The following is a 19,408-nucleotide window of genomic DNA, read 5'->3' on the forward strand; positions in this document are numbered from 1 at the left end:
ATTTGGGGCAGGGCAGGGAGGACCCTGAATGCCAGGCTCACAGGGGTCACCTTGATGGTGAAGACAGGGACTCAGGGGCAAGCTGCCCGGGTTTAATTGTCAGTCTGCCACTAAGTTAGTCCCTCTGAGCCTCAGTTTCCTCATCTGTAACATGGGGCTCATAGTAACACTCACCTCTTAGAGTTATCATGGGACCACATGACTTACCACGGGAAAGGCACATAGCTCAAAACACATCAGCAGCTCTTTTTATGTTTCTTCTCCTGTGGCCTTCCTGCCCAGTCCTGCTGTAGGAGACTTTGTGCGGTCGCATAGCCCAGTCTTCGGGGTTCAGTGAGCCCCAGGTTTAAGCCCTTCCTCAGAGCTGAGCCTGGAGGCAGGAGGGTTGATGGATGGAGCCGGGGTCCTGAAACCATTTTCCATCCCACCTCCTGTGACAACTTTCCAGTGGCTGCAGCCTTCCAGGCTCCAGCTTTGAGGAGGGGGAGTGGGGGTTGGGAGGTGGAGGAAGGAGGGTCTGGGCAGGCTTGACTTCCCAGGCATGTGGTCCTTTCACAGTGGCTTCGTGGGGCTCTGACGGGTAACCAGGCTGCCTCTTCCTTGCCGCCACGCAGGGCGGCTTCGTCTGGCCACTGGGGCCCCAGCTGCTGTCATTTCTCCTTCACTGATTTGGAGACCTCACCCCAGGCCTCTCCCAGCCCAGCTTTCTGAGTGCCTGCCTTGGCCCCTTCGTGCCTGCCAGCATTGGTGCCCCAGCTGGATGGCTTACTTGAGACCCTTGCACCTCTCCTCTCCATGGGCACCACTTGCTCCTGGGATGGCTCCCCCTGGGGATGGGATGCGTGGTCTGTGGGTGTGGCTGGGTTTGTGCAAAGCCTCCACCGTAGGAGAATAAGGAAGGAATGACAAAGGGGTATTCATTCATTTGTTCATGCATGCATGCATGCATGCATGCATTCCTTGCCTTCGTGTTTTGTGCCAGGCAGATGTGCTTGCTCCAGAGGTAGGTGAAGTTCTCATTGTATTCGGGCATCAATCGTAATAGCAATAATAATAACAACTAACGTATGTTGAGCACTTACTGTATATGTGGCAGTGTTGTAAGCCTTGTCTTGCAGTAGTTCATTTAATTTTCATGTATGACGACTCTGTGAGGTCAGCACTATGTGATTTTCCTCCTTTTACAGATGAGGAAATTGTGGCCCAGAGGAGCGAAGTAACTTTCCTGAGTGAGTAGGGCAGCAGGCTGTGATCACTGCATCAGAGGCGCCCCTTGGTGATTTCTCGAGGTTTCCATCTGTGCAGCTACACCAACAGCCTGAGGGGCAGGTGGATGGCAGTTCTTACTCCCCGTGGGTGGATGGGGAAATGGAGATGCCATGAGGACGAGAGACACGTTCAAGGTCACACAGCAGGCCGGGAACTGAGCCCAGAGTGCCGGCTCCCCGCCTGCCAGGCTTCTGCCTGAATGAGAAGAGAGATGGGGTCTGCTCAGCCTGGGCTGGGGGGGCCCATCACCCCCACTCTTGGAGCTCAGCCTCCGGACATAGTTTTCTCTCTTCCTTTCCTCCTTGACTCCCACCACTGCCCCCATTTTAGAAAGGATGAGAATGAAGCTTGGAATTCAGTCACACGTTCAGCATCTATAGCGGTAGGGGGCAGATCCAGAATTCAAACTCAGGTGCTTCTGATCTCACAGCTTCTGTTCTGCCCACCTCTTCCCAGTGTCTGATGGTGACAGGCTCAGCCACGCTCTGTGAGGCAGAGCCCCGTTGGCACACCCCCTTTCAGGAGCTGACAGAGCGGGCTCTGCTGTCTACCCAGCACTAATCACCACTCTTCAGCTTCAGCCTCTTGCCCTAAGCAGGCGAACATTAGTTTTGAACTCTCTGTCCCCAGGAAGTCTTCCCTGACTGAGTGCTGGCTCAGACAGTTCCAGCCCTCTACCAACCCACTCCCCTCTCCCACATGTGACTTGGGCTTGGTTCACAGTTTGGTGCAGACAGAGCTCTGGATCCATCATGAGAAAACATGGCTCTGAATTCTGGAGATGCAACTACACAGTACCATTTCAAACAGTACTACTTCCTTCTTCCTAGATATTTGCCTTCCTGGCAGGAATGTATAAAGAGTGTCCTCTAGTGCCTGAGGACAGGACCATACTGTGAGCATAGAAGCCACAATCAGAGAATACCCCATGTGGGCCTCGTATTTTGTCATGCAAATCAGCTACCAAAGGTTCAGAGTTTTAAAAAAAAAGGCAGCCTGCTGGGGTGTGATGGGGACTTCCGGGAGAAGGAAAAGTTTTCTCACGTTTAGGTTATGAACAAAGTGAGAGTTCCACCAAGGCGTCCTAAAGACGCTCTCCTCCCTTCCGTCTCCTCCTGGAGTTGGCAGAGTGAAGTTGGGTCTCCGTCAGTCGCTGAGAAATAGCGTAGGATTTGGAGTCAGACAGAACCTATTTGGACCCCTACCTCACCAATGCCTCCCGACCCCTCGGGAGGCCTCTTGGAGAGCAGGACTGAAATGAATCCACGGGGACAGTTTGGCTGAGCCCCAGCCGTGAGGGCACAGAGGTGGGCACCCCAGACCCAGATGGAGAGGGTGCCGTCCTCCAGAAGGCTTCCTGGAGGAATGGTCCCAAACTGAGTGGGAAAATGACGAGGTTTGATGGAAGCTCACACTTGCTGAGCACTCGCTTGTCCCTGGCACTCTTTCCTGGCCTTAATATACTCACTCATTTACTCATTCCTTCCGTTATTCAACAAATATTTGGGTGTCCACTTTATGCCAAGCACTGGAGATTCAGCAGTGAACAAAGGAGACAAAAACGCCCAGCTGCTTGGAGCTTGCACTCTAGTGAGGGCCAGGATGATGCGGGGTGGGGGGGCGCGGGGAATAAAATGGAATATTTAGCATATCTGACTGCTATGTGCTGTGGAAAAACCGCAAAGCAAGGAAAGTGGTTCTTGGGGGGAGGGGATTCCCATCATTATCCGTATTTTACACGTGTGGAATCTACAGAATCCAGGCAAACTGTGTCAGGAGCCTATGCTTTTTTTTTTTTTTTTTGTCGTGCCGCTCGGCTTGCAGGATCTTAGTTCCGGAACCAGTATCGAACCGCGCCCGCTGCAGTGGAAGCACAGAGTCTTAACCACTGGACCGCCAGGGAAGTCCCAGCAGGGCTTTTCAATGCCCTGCTCCAGCCAGCAGCAAACTGCTGGCCAAGAGGAGAATGGGAAGGGTGTTCCAGGCGGAGGGCACAGCCTGTGCAAAGGCCCACGATTGCTGGGGCCGGAGACAACTGCTGGAGTCCAGGGAGAGACGGACAGATTCTGGGGCAGGGCCAGGGTGGAGTGGCGGGGTGGGTTCGCAGCGAACCCGAATGCTGAATCACCTGCTTTTGGTGCTGGGCTGATTGCCTGTGAGGCGTGATTAAGGACTCCTAAAGTCTGTGACCTGGATGCCTGGGTGGTGGTGCTGAGATGGGTACCCAAGAGAAGTTTGGGCAGAGAAGGTGAATGGGAGGGGTCGCTTCCAGGGAGGTGTAACTAGGGGTCTGATTCCCTCCTCTGCATCCAGCCCCTTCACCCAGGCCTTGTGTGGCGTCTGGTCCGGCTCCTGCCGACCCTACTGCGCTGCACGCACCACACGCTGGTTACAGATGAACAGTTCCTGTGGAGGGGCTGGGAGGGCGCCCGCCATGGCCCCTGCTCGCTGGACCCCCAGCTGAGCTGTAAATGACTTTTCCATTTTCCAAGACCTGCGCCCAGGCCTGTTTGGTATTCAGGGACACCCAGCCCACACTCGCTGGCTCTCGGCTCTGCCCGAATTACTTGATTAAAACGCATATCAACTATTATGTGATTCATTTCTCTGCTGCGGCTGTGAGCCGGCCTATGTTAAACTGTAATGAAGGCTGGGCTGGGAGGCTGCGGGGACGGGGGAGCTCAGGAGCGGGGTGGGAGGGCGTCTCTGAGTTGGGGGGCTGAGATAAGGACCCCAAACCTCAGGACCACTGCTGGCTTCCACGGATCTTCCATGACAAGGACTTGGTTTGGAGACGGCTCAGCTCCCTCCCGCCTTCTGAGAGAGAGGTGGGTAGGTCCAGAAATTGTGACCATCTCATTTCCATGCTTTTCTTTGGCAAAAGGGAGAACAGAGAAAGTTTGGGAGGGTGGGATGGAGAAGAAGCCACCTGGGTTTTCATGATCAGAAATGGAATTCTCCATCACCTGGGAATTATAGCGAAGTTGGCTTTCACTGGGCTGGGAGTCCCAAGTCCTGGGTTTTCTTCGCGGCCTCACTGGCCTGAGACTTCACTGACCATCTGTAAAATGGGGCTAATCCTGCCTGCTTGACCGTCCATTGGGAGAGATTAGTGTTGGAACTGTGAAAGGGCCTATAAACTGTAGAGTGCATGCACAAGTATAGGGTCGTGACTACTGCAGTGTGTCAGAGTTTGAAAGGAACTTTCTGAGCATTCTGCCAAGCTCTATTCATTTAAGGAGGCTTTATTAGGCCCCTGCTGTGTGCCAGGCACAGTCTCTGCTGGACTCAAGGATCTCCCTGTCCAGTGGGACCAAGAGACCAGAAACAGGCCAGTTTGATGTCTCCTGATGAGCTCTGAGAGCTCCTAGGATGAGAAGTGAAACCAGCCTGGCCTGGATGGACCCAGGACACCCAGCAGCTGGGTTCTGCAGGATGAACAGGAGTGCACCGATGAAAGGGTGAGGCATTCCGAGCAGAGGAGGCTGGAGTTCAAAGGCAGGGAGGTGTGAGACAGCCTAGCTGGGTCATTTAGGACGCTGAGAGCTGGACAGGGAGTGGTGGGGTGAGTCTGGACGTGTGGGCAGGGCCAGTGATGGTGGGGCCTCGCTGGCGTAACTGAGGCCTCCCATGTCAGTGGCTGTGCAATTCAGCACGCTTCAAAGGAGGGGGCAGAGGCTGGGGTAGAGCACAGGAGAGGTGCCCCCCAGCGATCTTCTCTCCACTTCCATCAACCTGGCCTGAGCTGGGCTCTGACCTGACCAGACCTGGTCCTGTCCGCCCTAAAGCTCTGACAAGCCAGGCAGCTCTTGTCACCCTCTCATCCCTTATTCTGTCCTCAGGCTGCTCTCAATTCACGGAGCTGTCTTCCTCTTTTATGCCTGTCCTGGCCCCAGTTCATCTGGAAGTGGTGTTTCCTCCATCAGGCTGGGAAATTCCTAGCACAGGGGTGAGGCCTCCTCCATCAGATCGGAAGCTTCCTAAGCCAGAGGCTGTTTTTCCCCCCCGTAAGAGTGGGAGGGCCCCAAGGGAGGGGCTGTTTCTTCCTTGCTCTGTATTGGACTCCTCACATCCCTAAGCAAGACAGGATCTGGGAACCCAGAGAGAGGGTCCCTCATCATATTCCTCTCCTGGGGCTATCCAGACCAGCTCCAGGCTCTGTCTGGGACCTTTCTCTCCAGAGCTGCTTCAGAGCAGGAAGGCAGGGGCTGCAGATGGCCAGGAGGCTGCTCCCCCACTGGTCACCCCAAATCCAGCCTCTGTTGAATGGATGTGAGCCCATGTCCCCCTCCCTATGTGTCCCCCACCCTGTGCCAGCTGCCCAGGCTTCACCAAGAGGCAACCAGCTTTCAATGCATGGAGGACTCAGCCCCAGCCAGCAGGGCCTCTCTGTGGCCAAGTCCACCTAATCCTATTAATTCAACTCGGAGGCTAAAGGGTTCCCAGGGGTGGGGAGGGGGAGAGGCAGCACAGGGGAAACCAAAGTGAAGGTGATATGGTGGCATCAGGGCTCTTTGTGTCTCTTCTCCCAGTCCAGTGGGACCAAGAGACCCATAAACAGGCAAGTTTGACGTCTCCTGATGAGCTTTTTTTTTTTAAAGAGCTCCTGACTTATTTATTTATTTGTTTGTTTATTTATTTATTTATTTTTGGGGCTGTGTTGGGTCTTCATTTCTATGCAAGGGCTTTCTCTAGTTGTGGCAAGCGGGGGCCACTCTTCATCGCGGTGCGCGGGCCTTCCACTGTCACGGCCTCTCTTGTTGCGGGGCACAGGCTCCAGACGCGCAGGCTCAGTAGTTGTGGCTCATGGGCCTAGTTGCTCCGCGGCATGTGGGATCTTCCCAGACCAGGACTCAAACCCGTGTCCCCTGCTTTGGCAGGCAGATTCTCAACCACTGCGCCACCAGGGAAGCCCTCCTGATGAGCTTTGAGAGCTCCAAGGATGAGCGGTGAAACCAGCCTGGCCTGTATGGGCCCAGGAAGGCTTCCTGGGGGAGGACACCCAGCATCTGGGTTCTGCTGGATGAGCAGGAGTGCGTCGATGCCCCTTTTTTCTGTTATTATCATCATTATCCTCATCAATAATAATAATAATCCTTCATGTGCCCTTTACATGTTCCAAATTACTCCCATAGTCTTCATTTCATTCTGTTCTCAGAGCAGTCCAGTGAGGCATGCAGGGTTGTATCATTATCCTCATTTTTACCTCTGAGACAATGGAGGTCCAGAGAGAGGATGCAACTTGTCCAAGGCCACACAGCAAGGGTGGAGACAGAGCTCAGAATCCAGGTGTCAGGCCTCCCAGAAAAGTACTCTTGACTAGACCAGAGCTGCCCCAGAGGGCCCCCGAAACTCCCTCTCAATCTGTCCTTCCTCCCCATCCCTCTCCAGGAATGAGCATGGGCTTACTGGCTATGTGGCCTCTCTCAAGTTACTGAACCTTTCTGAGCTTTGTTTCCCTATTTGTAAAAGAACCAACAGTGCCAGCTTCATAGACCTGCCATGAGGATGGCACACCAAAGAATGGCTCCAACCTAGCATGGGGGGGTCTCTTCCCCTGGGATGGGCCAGGATGGAGGCAGGAGATCTTTTCCAGGGGCCTGAAGTCACAGACTGTAGTCCAGCTCTCTTGAGGTCTCTCTGGATCTCCCAGCTACTGGGACACGGCCCTGCTCTCCCCACTCAGCATCCAGAAGGTTGTTATGGCAACCACCATCATCCTAGTGGATCGTTCCAGATCTTTTCAATCAACAGAGACTTGTGGACCCTGCTCTGCCTTTTCTAGTCTGGGTTTCCATCTGGGTGTCTCTCTGGGCTCGAGGAGATCCCAGATCCGTGCTCAGTAAGGGGCCTGAGGGACAGGGAGATGAGGAAGAAATAAACACAGGATTCCATGAGGCACCTAGAAAGCCAGAAGTACTTTGGATGGCAAGAGCATCCGATGCACATGGGGCCTGAGTGGGCACTGAGGCTGGGCAAGGTCTAGTAACGGAAGCACCTTGAACTTATCTCCAGTCAGTCATTTGCTAACTGCACTCATGATTTTGATTACGGTCCTTCAGCCTATGCTATTATTTCCCTAATATTTTACTTGGTACAAAAGTATCTTTAAAAACTGAATTCAAGGAAACGAATTCTCTTGTAAATGAAATACGCCTATCACGTCCTATAAACAGATGGGAACCATAAAAATGAATATCCTAAAAACAAACAATGTCATTAAATTCTACCTGGAGACTGGTGCATGCAGAAAGATCTTGAGGCCTGTCCTCTCCTTGCTAAAAAGAGAGACCAGCGGTGCTAAAGACACGCTGTCCTGTGGGGTAGCCAACAGCCCCGTGCGGCTATGTAAATTTGCAGGAAAATGAAATAAAATGAAAAACTCGGATCTTCAGTTGCACTAGACACATTTCAAGTGCTCGGTACTACACGTGGCTGATACTAGCATATTGAACTGCACAGACCTAGAACATTTCCATCATCACAGAAAGTTCTATTGGACGGCACTGCTCTAACCTGAACTGAGACTTAATCAGGCGGGGGTTTCTCCCAGGACAGGGCTGTGCCTTCTCCATCAGGCTGGGGCTCTCCATCTCCTCCCCAGTCTGACCTCACAGCTCTCAGTACGATCTCTACCCATAGGTTTTGCCCCCAACAGCCCTGCTTCCCATCTCAGCTCCTGTCCGAGCCCAAGGGTCCCCACTGGAGGACAGAGCCCGGTGTCCCATTCCCCATCTACAGGCTGGCCTCCCTTCCTGCCTGCCAATCTCAGCTTCCTCCTTCTGAGGCCCCAAGGGCTCTCTCCTTGTCAACGTCAGAAAATCGAAGTTATGCAGTGAGTTTCAGGAAGTGAATCCTTGGGATTAGTTGTATTTGGCTCTGAGCCCCGGACGTGCTGGGGAAAGCACCCCAGCATGCCAGCTGTGACCGTTCTGGCCTCCTCTTAGTGACAGGGAGCTGGGCAGCTGCGAAAGGGCGGGGGGATGGCTGGATCCGACCCCAGGTCTCTGCCTTTAGGGGTGAGGCAGGCAGCGATGAAGGCAGGTCTCCTTATCATTGGTTTCCTTGTTATGTGGCGTCACAATCAGCGGCCAGTGAAAAGCAGGGATGACCTCCCAATGGCCGTGTTAGCAGGATGGCGGAAAGGGGATCTGGGGCAGAGGAGCATTGCCCAAGACTGGATGATCTGCCAGCTGTGGATGCAGCCCCATGATAGCATCACGCATCATGCCCTTTGATACGCCAGGCCTTTGCACATGCTCTTCCCCCCGCCTGGAATGCCTTTCCCTTCACCTCCACTTGACATCTAAGAGGTTGCATTAGGTGTTTTGTTGTTTTCAGGGATGGGGGACAGTTGTCCCTTGTGGGAGGAGCCTAGACCTATTTGTATAACCAACATTTGTAGCCACTGGGTAAGAACAGGATGGGGGACAGGAGAGCAGGGTCTGAGTGTGGGTGTGGACACTTGCTGAGGGACTTTGGGTGTGTGATGTTACTTCTCTGTGACTCAGTTTCTCCCATCTGTAGTGTGAGCACATGATCTCTGAGGCTCTTCCAGCTTGACTCAGGTGAGCTTCCAGAACACAGCTTACATAGTCTGTGCATGGCACATAGCAGGTGCTCTGTCAGTGCTCTGGGGAATGAATGAATGACAAAACATAGATGTGCTTCCAGAAATACCAAAGATGGAGATGGAAAGGGAGGGGAGAGAGAAATGAAACAAGAAAAGGGAGAAAGCAGGAGTGGGGAAGAGGAAGATCATCTCTGCCCGCTTTCTCTTTTCCCTTCCTTGGTTTCCTCTTCTCACCAGCCTCCTCCTCCATGCTCTCTACAGTTCCCCCAGGGCTCCTGAGGGTGCAGCTTCAGAGCCCTGGCTAGGGAGCTCCTTGCTGGCATTCCTTCTGCTGGATCAGGGATGGGCAAGAGGCCCAAGCTTGATGGGGGTGGAGAGTCAGTTCAGCCCCCAGGGTGTCTTCAGCCCTGACTGCTGAGGAGCTTGATCAAGCCCTTCTTGCAGCCTCCATCACCTGGACCTGGGACAGACGTAAATTCCTGTCCTGACAGCCCATCCAGGGCCAGACTCCTGGGCTCTCTCTGCACAGGAAGCAAAGGCCTTCACCTACGCCTAGGCTCCAGGGTGGAAATTAATGGGGATGATGTGGTGGGAGTCATGGCCATGGCCAAGGTCATCAGGTGAGGTCTCCTCCAGCCTGTAAGAACACTCAGTGATCCTGGAACATCCCAGGAAGGGCCTGGGTGTGGAAGTCACATCGTCCAAACCCTTCATACTGTAAATGGGGAAACTGAGACCCAAGGAGGGAAGGTAGTCTTCCTAGGGTCACTGTTCAGGGCATTTGGGAGAAAACCAAGCCTGGAATCTAAGCTTCCTGACTGCCAGCCCCGGGCACAAGCATTTGCTCCCTTCCTCCATCCTTTCCTTTCTTCCTGCTTCTTCCTTTCGTTAGTTTTTGCAATATTTTCCAAAAATGCAATAGTGCCATTGTTTAAATGATCATCATTTAAGAAATACTAAACCATAAATAAGTTTTAAAAAGAAAACAAAAATTCTGTCACCCTGAAGGTTGACATTTGTTAGTCTTTGGGGTGTAGTGTTCCATAATGTATTATGCATGCTTTTTCCGAAAGTGGGATTCATCTCCACACCCTGGTTTGTACCTTGCCTTCTTCTTAAAGTCAGGTTTATTGAGGTGCAGTGAATATTCGGTAAAATTCTCCCCTTTTTGGAGAATATAGTTCTAGGAACTTTGACAAGTGTGTTTCCTCACGAAACCAGCCCCTGAGTGCTATGTCATGGACATCCTTCCGTGTCAGTAGAAATAACCTAAATGCCCAACTACAGGGGTTATTTTTTTAAAGGAATGTCTGGGCCATAAGGTATTTAACCAATCCCCTAAGGCTGGGCAGAGAGGTTGCTTCCCAGCCTTCACGCTGATAAATGGTGCCGGGGGGAACATCCTTCCTACGCTCAGGAGGGACCTGAGCCTCAGTGCCGTGGTGGCCTGAAGGTGTGCACAAAGCACCCCTCCATCTCACTGGGCCCCCACCCTCTTCCTCCCTCTCACCTGGCTGTAGGCAACCGTCTGGATGAGGGCTCAGACGTGGAGTCAGAACCCGACCTCCCTCTGAAACGTAAGCAGCGCCGCAGTCGGACCACATTCACAGCCGAGCAGCTAGAGGAGCTGGAGAAGGCCTTCGAGAGGACTCACTACCCGGACATCTACACCCGGGAGGAACTGGCGCAGAGGACCAAGCTGACGGAGGCACGAGTGCAGGTGAGGGGGCGCCTGGGGGTTTGTGCTGTGGGCATCACCTGGAGACCAGGATTGGGAAGGTGGGAGTGGCCAGGGTCAGAGGGCTTAGTGGGCACCCCCCAGGGTGGGGATGGAGGTTCTGCAGCAAGTGATCCAGGAACCGTGTAGACAAGTATTGCCCTGGCACTTGGTACAGAGTAAATGGGCAGCGAATGTGGACTGATTAACTAATCCCTAGACAGTCCCAGGGAAGCCAGGAGCGGCAGTGAGGACTTGGATTGCCTTCATCCTCCTGCCGACAAGAACTTCGGGGTGGCAGGGAAAGGGGGGAAGGAGGGATGGAGGGAGAGACAGAAAGGGAGAGGAGAAAACGGTGACGGAGGGAGGAAGGAAGGACATTGGTTCAGCCACAAGAGAGGGAGCTCAGGGAGTAGAAAAATCTCCAAATCTCTGAGGAGGGGAGGAAGTAATCAGGACAAAAATTCCAGAACAGACGTAGTTTCCTAAGACGGGTAATGAGTTTCCTGTTATGGGAAGCATGCAAGCCGACTGGGAGCATGCTCCTGGTGAGTTAGAAGCATGTGGGGGAGGGTGGGCAGACCTAGAACACCCCCTCCACACCCTCAAAGTGCATGGCTCCTAATCAGTGGGCCTGGGGGAAGGGAGGGCATGGAAAGAGCAGAGTCTGTCTGGGGCTCAAGGCCTGCAGTGGGGTGGGGGGACCTGCCTCCGCTCCCCAAGCTGAGCTCTCAGATTCGAGGTCTACAGTTCTCTAAGTCAGAGTCTCTAGGGGCCCGGCTGGGACAGGCTCAGGCTGGGTGGCTGGGGGAGGGTGCAGAGGAGGAAGAGAGGGGTCTGATGAACAGCTCCTGTGGGAGCCCATTCTTGGCCTGGCTTCTCCGTGAATGGGGGAGGCGGGTCTACAGAGATCCCGCCCCCAACTGCTCACTGGGGGCGCTTCTATCTTATCCAAGGGGGACCAGCCTTTGTTGGGCACCTACCTTATGCCAGCTGCAGTGCTGGGGGCTACTCCCACGTGACCTGGTGGAAGCGCAGACCACCGTCTCAGGTCGGGATGGCCACTCCCCAAGCCGCAGGCACAGAAACTGAGGCTCAGAGAAGCGACATGGGGGGATACAGAGCTCAGCAGAGGCTGAGCTGGGCCTGGAACTCAAGCCTGATGGACGCCAAGCCCAGGTTCTAGCCATCCAGAAGGAAGAATTGGACTCAGAGCCTGGGACTTGAAAGCAATGCAAACTGGCATTTAAGCAATCCGGGGACCAGCGTACCTCCCTCTGCCCTCCCCACCCCCATCCTGGAGTGGGGGACCCTTGGCTGCCACTGAGGGAGATCCTGAGGGGAAGCGGGCAGGCGGCAGCAGCCAGCTCATCTCATTCCTTCCCCTCCTCTCCCGGGTGATACCCGAGCCTGCCCCGCAGCCCCCAGCCTCCCTCCCCCGCCTCTGATCTTCCTGCAGCTGTTCTCCTGGGCACATTCCTGGGTGCTTTCTCATTCCCACGTCTGGTGGCCACGGCTGCTTCCCACCACCTGGAAGCCTGAGCGCTCCTTGTAAAATATCCTGGCTGTCAGGGCAGTGCTTTTATTGGCCCAGGGGACTCAGAAACAGGTGTCACTCAAGGTCCAAAGATGGAGGGGGGCCTGGGAACAGGGGGGGTAGCCAGAGCCCAGGCAAACCCACGGTGGGGGGACCAAGGCTGCCGTCCTCCACGTGGTGACTACTCTATCAGCCTCTGAGCTCCCCCAGGGCGGGGCGGGGTCTCCCCCCCTCAGGCTCTGAGCTCCCCCAGGGTGGGGCGGGGTCTCCCCACAACCCTTAGCCTGAGAACTTGGCCTGATCCCAGCAGAGGAGGGATCAATACATGTTGAGTTTTTTAAAAATGAACAAAGGCGGACCCAAAAATCAAGACAGGAATAACAGAATATTTGTCCCAGAGAAGAGAAGGCTTGGAGGACACAGCTGCTCTGAGAGGCCCCTCGGAGTGGGGGGGAGACCAGGGCTGATAGGACAATGTCCTCAATCCCATATAAAGACCTGCAGGGACAGAAACACAAGATTGGGAGCCACAGGCCGGGTTCCCATCGGTTTCTGCCTCTGATCAGCTGTGTCACCTTCAATAGGTCAGCTTCCTTTCCTGAGACTTAGTCTCCCATCTATAAATAAAGGAATCAAACTAAATGAGCACTACGGCTCCTTAAAGTTCTAGGATCTTGACTTATTGACGATCACAGCTGTCTTGTGAGGTGATGAGATCCCCTGTAACCGGAAGTATTCAAGGAAAAGTGCAATGTCCAGTGGATCGGAGACCCTGGTGAGAGGGTTCCTGCTGTGGACAAGGGGGCAGGGACCTTGAAGCCCTCTGAGCACCGCTTTGATTTTAGGGCTGTATACTTTTAAGGTCTTGGCGGCTGATTCTAAGAGTCTATGATTTGGGGATTTTGCAGTCCTATGCCATCACATTTCAATGGTGCTGGGAGACGGTGGGATACTGGAGTGGTTCAGAGTGGTCTCGGAGCCAGAGGCCCATGTGTGAATTCCAGCTCCATCACTTACTCCCTCGGTCCTCAGTTCCCTCATCTGCAAAATGGAGATGACAAAAATAGGGTCCACTTTGTTCTGAGGATAAAATGATTGCATGTAAACACACAGCCACAGAGTAAGGAAGTGCTTGGCACACAGAAGTGCCCTGAGTAGGGGCCATTATTATTAAACTCCACCTATTCTTAGTGGTTCCAATTCTGGCCACCCTTGAAACTCTAGGTTCATTCATCTGGCAGTCATATTGGGTACCTACTATGTGCCAGACACTATTCTAGGCACAGGGGATTCAGCCAGACAAGAAATCCCTGTTGTCATGGGGCTGATGTCCAAATAAGCAAGGAAGCAGGTAAATATAGGTCAGACGGGGTTCTATCAGTCAAGTGTGTCACCCCCTCTGCCTCCCTTCCAGCCCTGCTCCCCAGCAGAGGGTCGGGAGCCTCCTTCTGAAGCCTGCAGGGCATTATATGGTGTTATATGGTACCCCCGATGGCTGGTGGAGACGCCCCATCTCAGCCCGCAGAAAGCCAGCCCAACCACCATGAAGGGTAGGAAAGGGGCGTGAGGCAGGAGGACGCATGCCTAGGGACCAATGACTCCTTTCCCTGGAAGAATCTTCATTTCTAAACAACTGGGGTCCCGAAGCCAACCCTGCATACATCTTCCTTGCAGGTAAACAAATCTGTTTCATCCTGAGCTCCAAGATCCCTGAGCCTGTGCGTTTCTTCTAGAAACAGAGGCTGCAGGTCTGATAGGTCCCGAGGCCACCCCAGGTGTCTCCCACAACTGCCTATGAAAACATCTCATCCTTCAGATGACCAGCACTGAGAGACCAGGGCTGTGTGCAACTCTTTACATATGGCCCCAATTCAGAACCCTGCTATTTGCTTGGGGGTGAGCTGGGCGCATTCTGAACAGAATTCCATTTTGGAGGCGCTAGAGGGACTGGCTAAGTAATAACTTACGCCAAATCTTTTCATTACACTAGATGGCATTTTTGATGCGTTTCTATGTGCCAGGCACGATGCTCAGCACCCTACATACATCATCTTCATCATCCTCACTGTAATCCTAGGAGGTAGGGACGATTAGTCTCTCCATTTCGTAGGTGAGAAACCTGAGATTTCACTAAGAGAAGCAACTTCCTAAAGACACACGTAATAAGTGACTGTCCTGGGACCCGAGCCCAAGTCTGTCCATCGTGTTCTTTTCCTCGGTGCTACATTGAAAGAAGGGCCAGATGAAATGTTCAACTCGGTAAACTGATGCTTCCTACAGTGTCCTGCTACCAGGGCTGGGTGTTGAGGGAAGGACCAAAAGTAAATAATAAAATGCAGCCTCTACTTTTAAAGAACTCAACCCTGAGCAGGGATTCTGAGTGGGACACTGGGGCCACCACTGTCCCTCCTGGAGCCTCCATTTCCCCATACGTAAATAGGAAGCTTGCAGTACATACTGGCTAAGAGCCTTTCCAGCTCAGCCATCGGAGGCTTTCCAGCAGAATAAGAGTTGTAGATGCTGTTCTAAGTAAACACTTTGCCTGTGTTAACTCCTCTGAGGTCCAGAACCACCAAGAAGGTAGGTGGTTATTAGCAACAAAGAAAGTGAGGCCCAGAGGAATAATGGAATTTGCCCATCTTAGCTAGGAGTCAGAGGCAGGATTCAAAGCCAGGCAGTTGGACTCCGGAGTCCCTGCTCTTAACCATCATGTCCACATCTTGTGAGGACGGAGGTGCCTGCTGTGGTGGAGGCAGCCCTGGGGAGACAGGACAGTGAGGAAGAAGAGGGGAGAGGAAAAAAAAGCATAAGATGTGTCCTCTCCTCCAGGAAGTCCTCCTGGATGCTGAGAGGAGTTGGAAACCCCTCCTCAGACCTCCTTATAGCACCTTGCATGCCACCCCATCTGAGCTGACTGCGCCAGAGAGCAGCTGTCCTTTGACTTATCTGTCGTGTGCCCAGGCCAAGGGCAGCTTGAGGGCTGGGACTGTGTCCTGCTCACCTTCTATCCTTACTGTCCTGCTTGACACAGAGTGGAGTCCCAGGAACAGTTTGAGAGGGGAAGGAGGGAAGTAAGGAGGGCGGGAAGGAGGAGGGAAAGGAAGGGAAAGGGGGAGAACGCTTCCAACTTGGTTGAGTCCTCTTTGTTTGAGGAACAGATGACGCATGCCGAAGAAACAGCTGCATGCAGCAAAACTAGAGCACGGTGTCCCAAACTTAAGTCTTTCTCTGACCATCTTCAGGATTTTGGCCACATTTGCATATTATCTGTATTGTCATTTACTTTTTAAAATAAGATCAGTGTATTTTAAAATAAACACGCACATCACTCTCATAAAAAGGAAGGCAACTGGAAACACTCACACAAGGGAAAACAAGACAACGTGGGAAAGTCCTGCCGGAAAACATCACCTGCCAGGGCGTCCTCTCTGTGCTTTAAACAGGGAGATTGGCAAGTGTTAGGAAGGCACGAAGGATGCTGAGCGCCAAGCTGAGACTTTCTCTTCCACACACCCCAGGCCCAGAAGAGATGGGAGTGGTTCAGGGTTATTTAACATCTGTGTCACTCGCCTTTGGGGATGTCTCTCCACCTCGGAGTGTAGGAGCCCCACCCTTTGGGAAATGCTGATTTAAAACAAAGCTGTTCCCCACACCCTCCCTCTGAAGCAGGGAGCAGGTAACACTGCCCATTCCTCGCCAGTTCAGAGGTAGCCTCGGTCGGACTGGCAGGCATCCATCCCACCCAGGACGCCCCTGGGGAAGCCCTCGCTGCCTTGGGGAGGTGGGGAAAAGCCAGGACCTTCATTTTATTTGGGAGCCAGTTTTTGATCTTGATTTGGCTGCCGTATCTCCTTTTTCTGTGAATCCTTAACGGGTAAGAGCCAGCCGCTCTGTTCAGCCAGCCTTGGTAAGCTGAACACTCTTTCTCCCCTCGGAGAAACGACAACCGATACCAGGGGCCATAAACACCCCTCCATCCCTGCTGAGACTGCCCTCAGGTCAGCAGACATCGTCCAGAGGTTTGGGTGTCTTAAGTGATCCATGCCAGGGGATCCATGTCTTCACCCACCGGGGGGGGGGGGAGGTACTCCCCACTGAGCCTTGTGGCCAAGCACCAGCAAAGGCACACCAGAGCCACCTCCGCCTTCCACTGTTCATTTGTTTGTTCGTTCATTCATTCATTCAACAAGTATTCGTATAGAGCTGTGAGCTGTGGGCCAGGAATTCTTGGCCTCTGCCTGTGAGGCTTAGGGCCTGAAGGGGAAACAAAGAAACAGATAAAGACAATAATTGTTTGTATGAGGCATCTCACAGCTGGAGGCCTCCTGAGAGAAGGGGATGGGGACCTGCCTGGATTTACCTTTGTGGCAGGGATTCCTCATTGGAGCAGGGGGGAGGCATTTCTGCTGAGCCCCGCAGGCCAAGGAGCCAGCCCCGGAAGAGTGTTTAGGTTGGAGGGAACAGCATGTGCAAAGTCCAGAGGTGGAGAAGCATTCTCTCACAGCAGCCCCGTTTTGCACACTCATTCTTGTATTAATATTTCTCTGGCTTGTCCCAGGGAATTTGCTGCAAATCCAGACAAGAAGGTTCTAGGAAGTCAGACTGATTGAAGTTTGAACCTCACATCTATTACAGACTAGCGGTGTGGCCTTGGGCAAGTGATTTGACCTCTTTGAGCCTCAGTTTCCCCTCCTGTAAATGGGACTAGGAGGGCAGGCCTCGTGGGTCTATGTATGGACAGACGTACGAAGAGCTAGCACAGGTCTCGGAGGAAAGGGAGACTTAAAGATGTTAGGTTATCTTCCCACTGGTGCTTAATCAATCCCTGTGTCTGTGGAAGGTGGGCTTTCCTAATCAAGGGGGCCCATGCAGCGAAAGCCAAGCAGGGCCTCAGGCTCCGGACAAAGAACTAGCTTTCACATCTGAGTGTGGCAGGTGGGTCTCAATTCAGGTGGGTTCCGGATATGTGGCCTCCTCCTTGGGGGCTTCCTGGAGGAGGTGAGGAGTGAGCATGTGTACGAACAAGGATGGTCATACATCTTTGGGGGCAGGAGCCGCTGCAGGGAAAGAGCACTGAACTGAGAGTCACTCAGACCTGGCTGTGCCTCTCCGACCCACCCTGTCACGTGGACAAGTCCCCCACTCTCTCTGGGTCTCAGTTTGCTCATCTGTAAAATGGGGATCATGATAATGACCTCCTCACTGGGCGGTCGGGAGGACAGAATGGGATTGTACCTATGAAATCACTTTGCAAACTGTTCCGAGTTGCAGGGAGGTGGGGACCTCCTCCCACGGAAGAGGATGCTGGCTGGATGGAGGGTGTAGCCGTGCCTCAGCTCCCTGCCAGGAGCCAAGCTGAAGGCTCTCCATGCTCCGCTCTCCATCCTCCAGGTCTGGTTCAGTAACCGCCGTGCCCGCTGGCGTAAACAGGCAGGAGCCAACCAGCTGGCAGCATTCAACCACCTTCTGCCAGGCGGCTTCCCGCCCACCGGCATGCCCACGCTGCCCCCCTACCAGCTGCCAGACTCCACCTACCCCACCACCACCATCTCCCAAGGTGAGTGCTCGGCCCCATCCTGGCATCTCAGCCACACCTTTTCATTCCCCTCCACCCCCACCCACTCCTCCCTTCCTTAACAAAGAAGGAATAAAAGGGTGTTTGGTTTTTTTGTTTTGTTTTTTTTTTAATTTAATTTAATTTTTTTAATGGCTGTGTTGGGTCTTCATTTCTGTGCGAGGGCTTTCTCTAGTTGAGACGAGCGGGGGCCACTCTTCATCGTGGTGCGCGGGCCTCTCCCTATCGCGGCCTCTCTTGTTGCGGTGCACAGGCTCCAGACGCGCAGGCTCAGTAATTGTGGCTCATGGGCCCAGTTGCTCCATGGCATGTGGGATCTTCCCAGACCAGGGCTCGAACCCGTGTCCCCTGCATTGGCAGGCAGATTCTCAACCACTGCGCCACCAGGGAAGCCCCTGGTTTCTTCTTAATGGCTGTTTGTCTGCTTTCATGTGGACAGACTATTAAGACAAAAGAGATGGGGTCCTGCCCTTGAACTACTTGGCTCTGCATCCAGGTGAAGATAAACAAGGTCGCCTCCATGCACACGTTTAGAACAGAGCTTCTCAAACTGTAAAGTCACATGCATCTCCTGGGTCTTATTAAAATGCAGAAGAGATGATGGTGGGCAGAGGAGAGTAACTCCCCTCCCTCCCTGGCTCCTGGCCCCCAGTCTGCCCTCCCCTCCGCCCCCAGCACACATTAAGAATCCTGCTACTTGACTTCTGCCTCATGGAGCCCCGTGGCCTCCTCTTAAAGGACTGGCAGACTAGAGTTCTAGAAGCTGAGGGGAGGCCTCCCTGTGATTTTTGATGAGAAATTGAACTGTTGCCAATGGTGATGGGTCCCATCTGCTGGAAGGCTACATGGAGGGGCCGTGACAGAGAGGAAGAGCAGCCCAGCAGCTAGGAACAGAACGGCAGTTCAAACTCTGACTCCCCACTCACTAGCCTTGTCACCTTGCACAAGGGCCCTGAGCCCACTGAGCCTTAGTTTCTTCATCTGTAAAATGGGAATCACTCTTGCTTCATACCCTTAGACACTATTTGTAAAAGCACCTGGTGAGTGGTCGGCGCTTACAAAGTGCTCTCGGGACAGGCCTGGGCAGATTGACACAGTCCTCAACGAGATCTGACTTTCAGTCCAGATAATGTTTATTGAGCACCTACTATGTGCCAACCACTGAGAACAAGGCCAGCACGCAGTAGGTGCCTAGAGGTTGTCTGGAATGTTGATTGGCGGTCAGTCAAGACTTGCCAGTCCGTAGTGTCCTGCCCAGAAGCCAGTCGTCCCATCCCAAGTAGCAAGAGAAGGTCATCTCCTCCCCCCTCCATCCGACGGATGGAGGCTGGGAGAAGGAGAAGGCTCAGGTCTTGCCTTCCAAACAGGAAGTACTTGCCCTCCCTCGCCCTCTGGGGTGAGGCCACTTGCTCAGGCCCTCTCCTGGGTCTCTCCACAGATGGAGGCAGCACCGTGCACCGGCCCCAGCCCCTCCCGCCGTCCACCATGCACCAGGGGGGCCTGGCTGCGGCCGCTGCAGCCGCGGACACCAGTTCTGCTTACGGAGCTCGCCACAGCTTCTCCAGCTACTCCGAGAGCTTCATGAACCCGGCAGCGCCCTCCAACCACATGAACCCTGTCAGCAATGGCCTGTCTCCTCAGGTAGGTGTCCCCGCCCCCTGCCCAGGGTCCCATCACCAGATGATCGCCAGCCCAGCCAGCGAGGGCTCTGGGGGACACAGGCTGACTCTCCCTTGG

The 19,408-nt window shown here is 53.7% G+C and overlaps 1 protein-coding gene across 2 annotated transcripts in view; it reads left to right on the forward strand.

Moving 5' to 3' along the window:
• PAX7 (paired box 7) overlaps positions 1–19,408 on the forward strand; it is a 99,040-nt gene that overhangs the window by 43,114 nt on the left and 36,518 nt on the right. For both annotated transcript variants that reach the window (XM_068537744.1, XM_068537745.1), the window contains exons 5-7: positions 10,363–10,562; positions 17,488–17,653; positions 19,110–19,312. In XM_068537744.1, the coding sequence (XP_068393845.1) occupies positions 10,363–10,562; positions 17,488–17,653; positions 19,110–19,312 (569 nt within the window). The remainder of the gene's footprint in view (positions 1–10,362; positions 10,563–17,487; positions 17,654–19,109; positions 19,313–19,408) is intronic.

The sequence above is a fragment of the Eschrichtius robustus genome, chromosome 3 (genome assembly GCF_028021215.1).
Source record: "Eschrichtius robustus isolate mEscRob2 chromosome 3, mEscRob2.pri, whole genome shotgun sequence".
NCBI lineage: Eukaryota > Metazoa > Chordata > Mammalia > Artiodactyla > Eschrichtiidae > Eschrichtius > Eschrichtius robustus.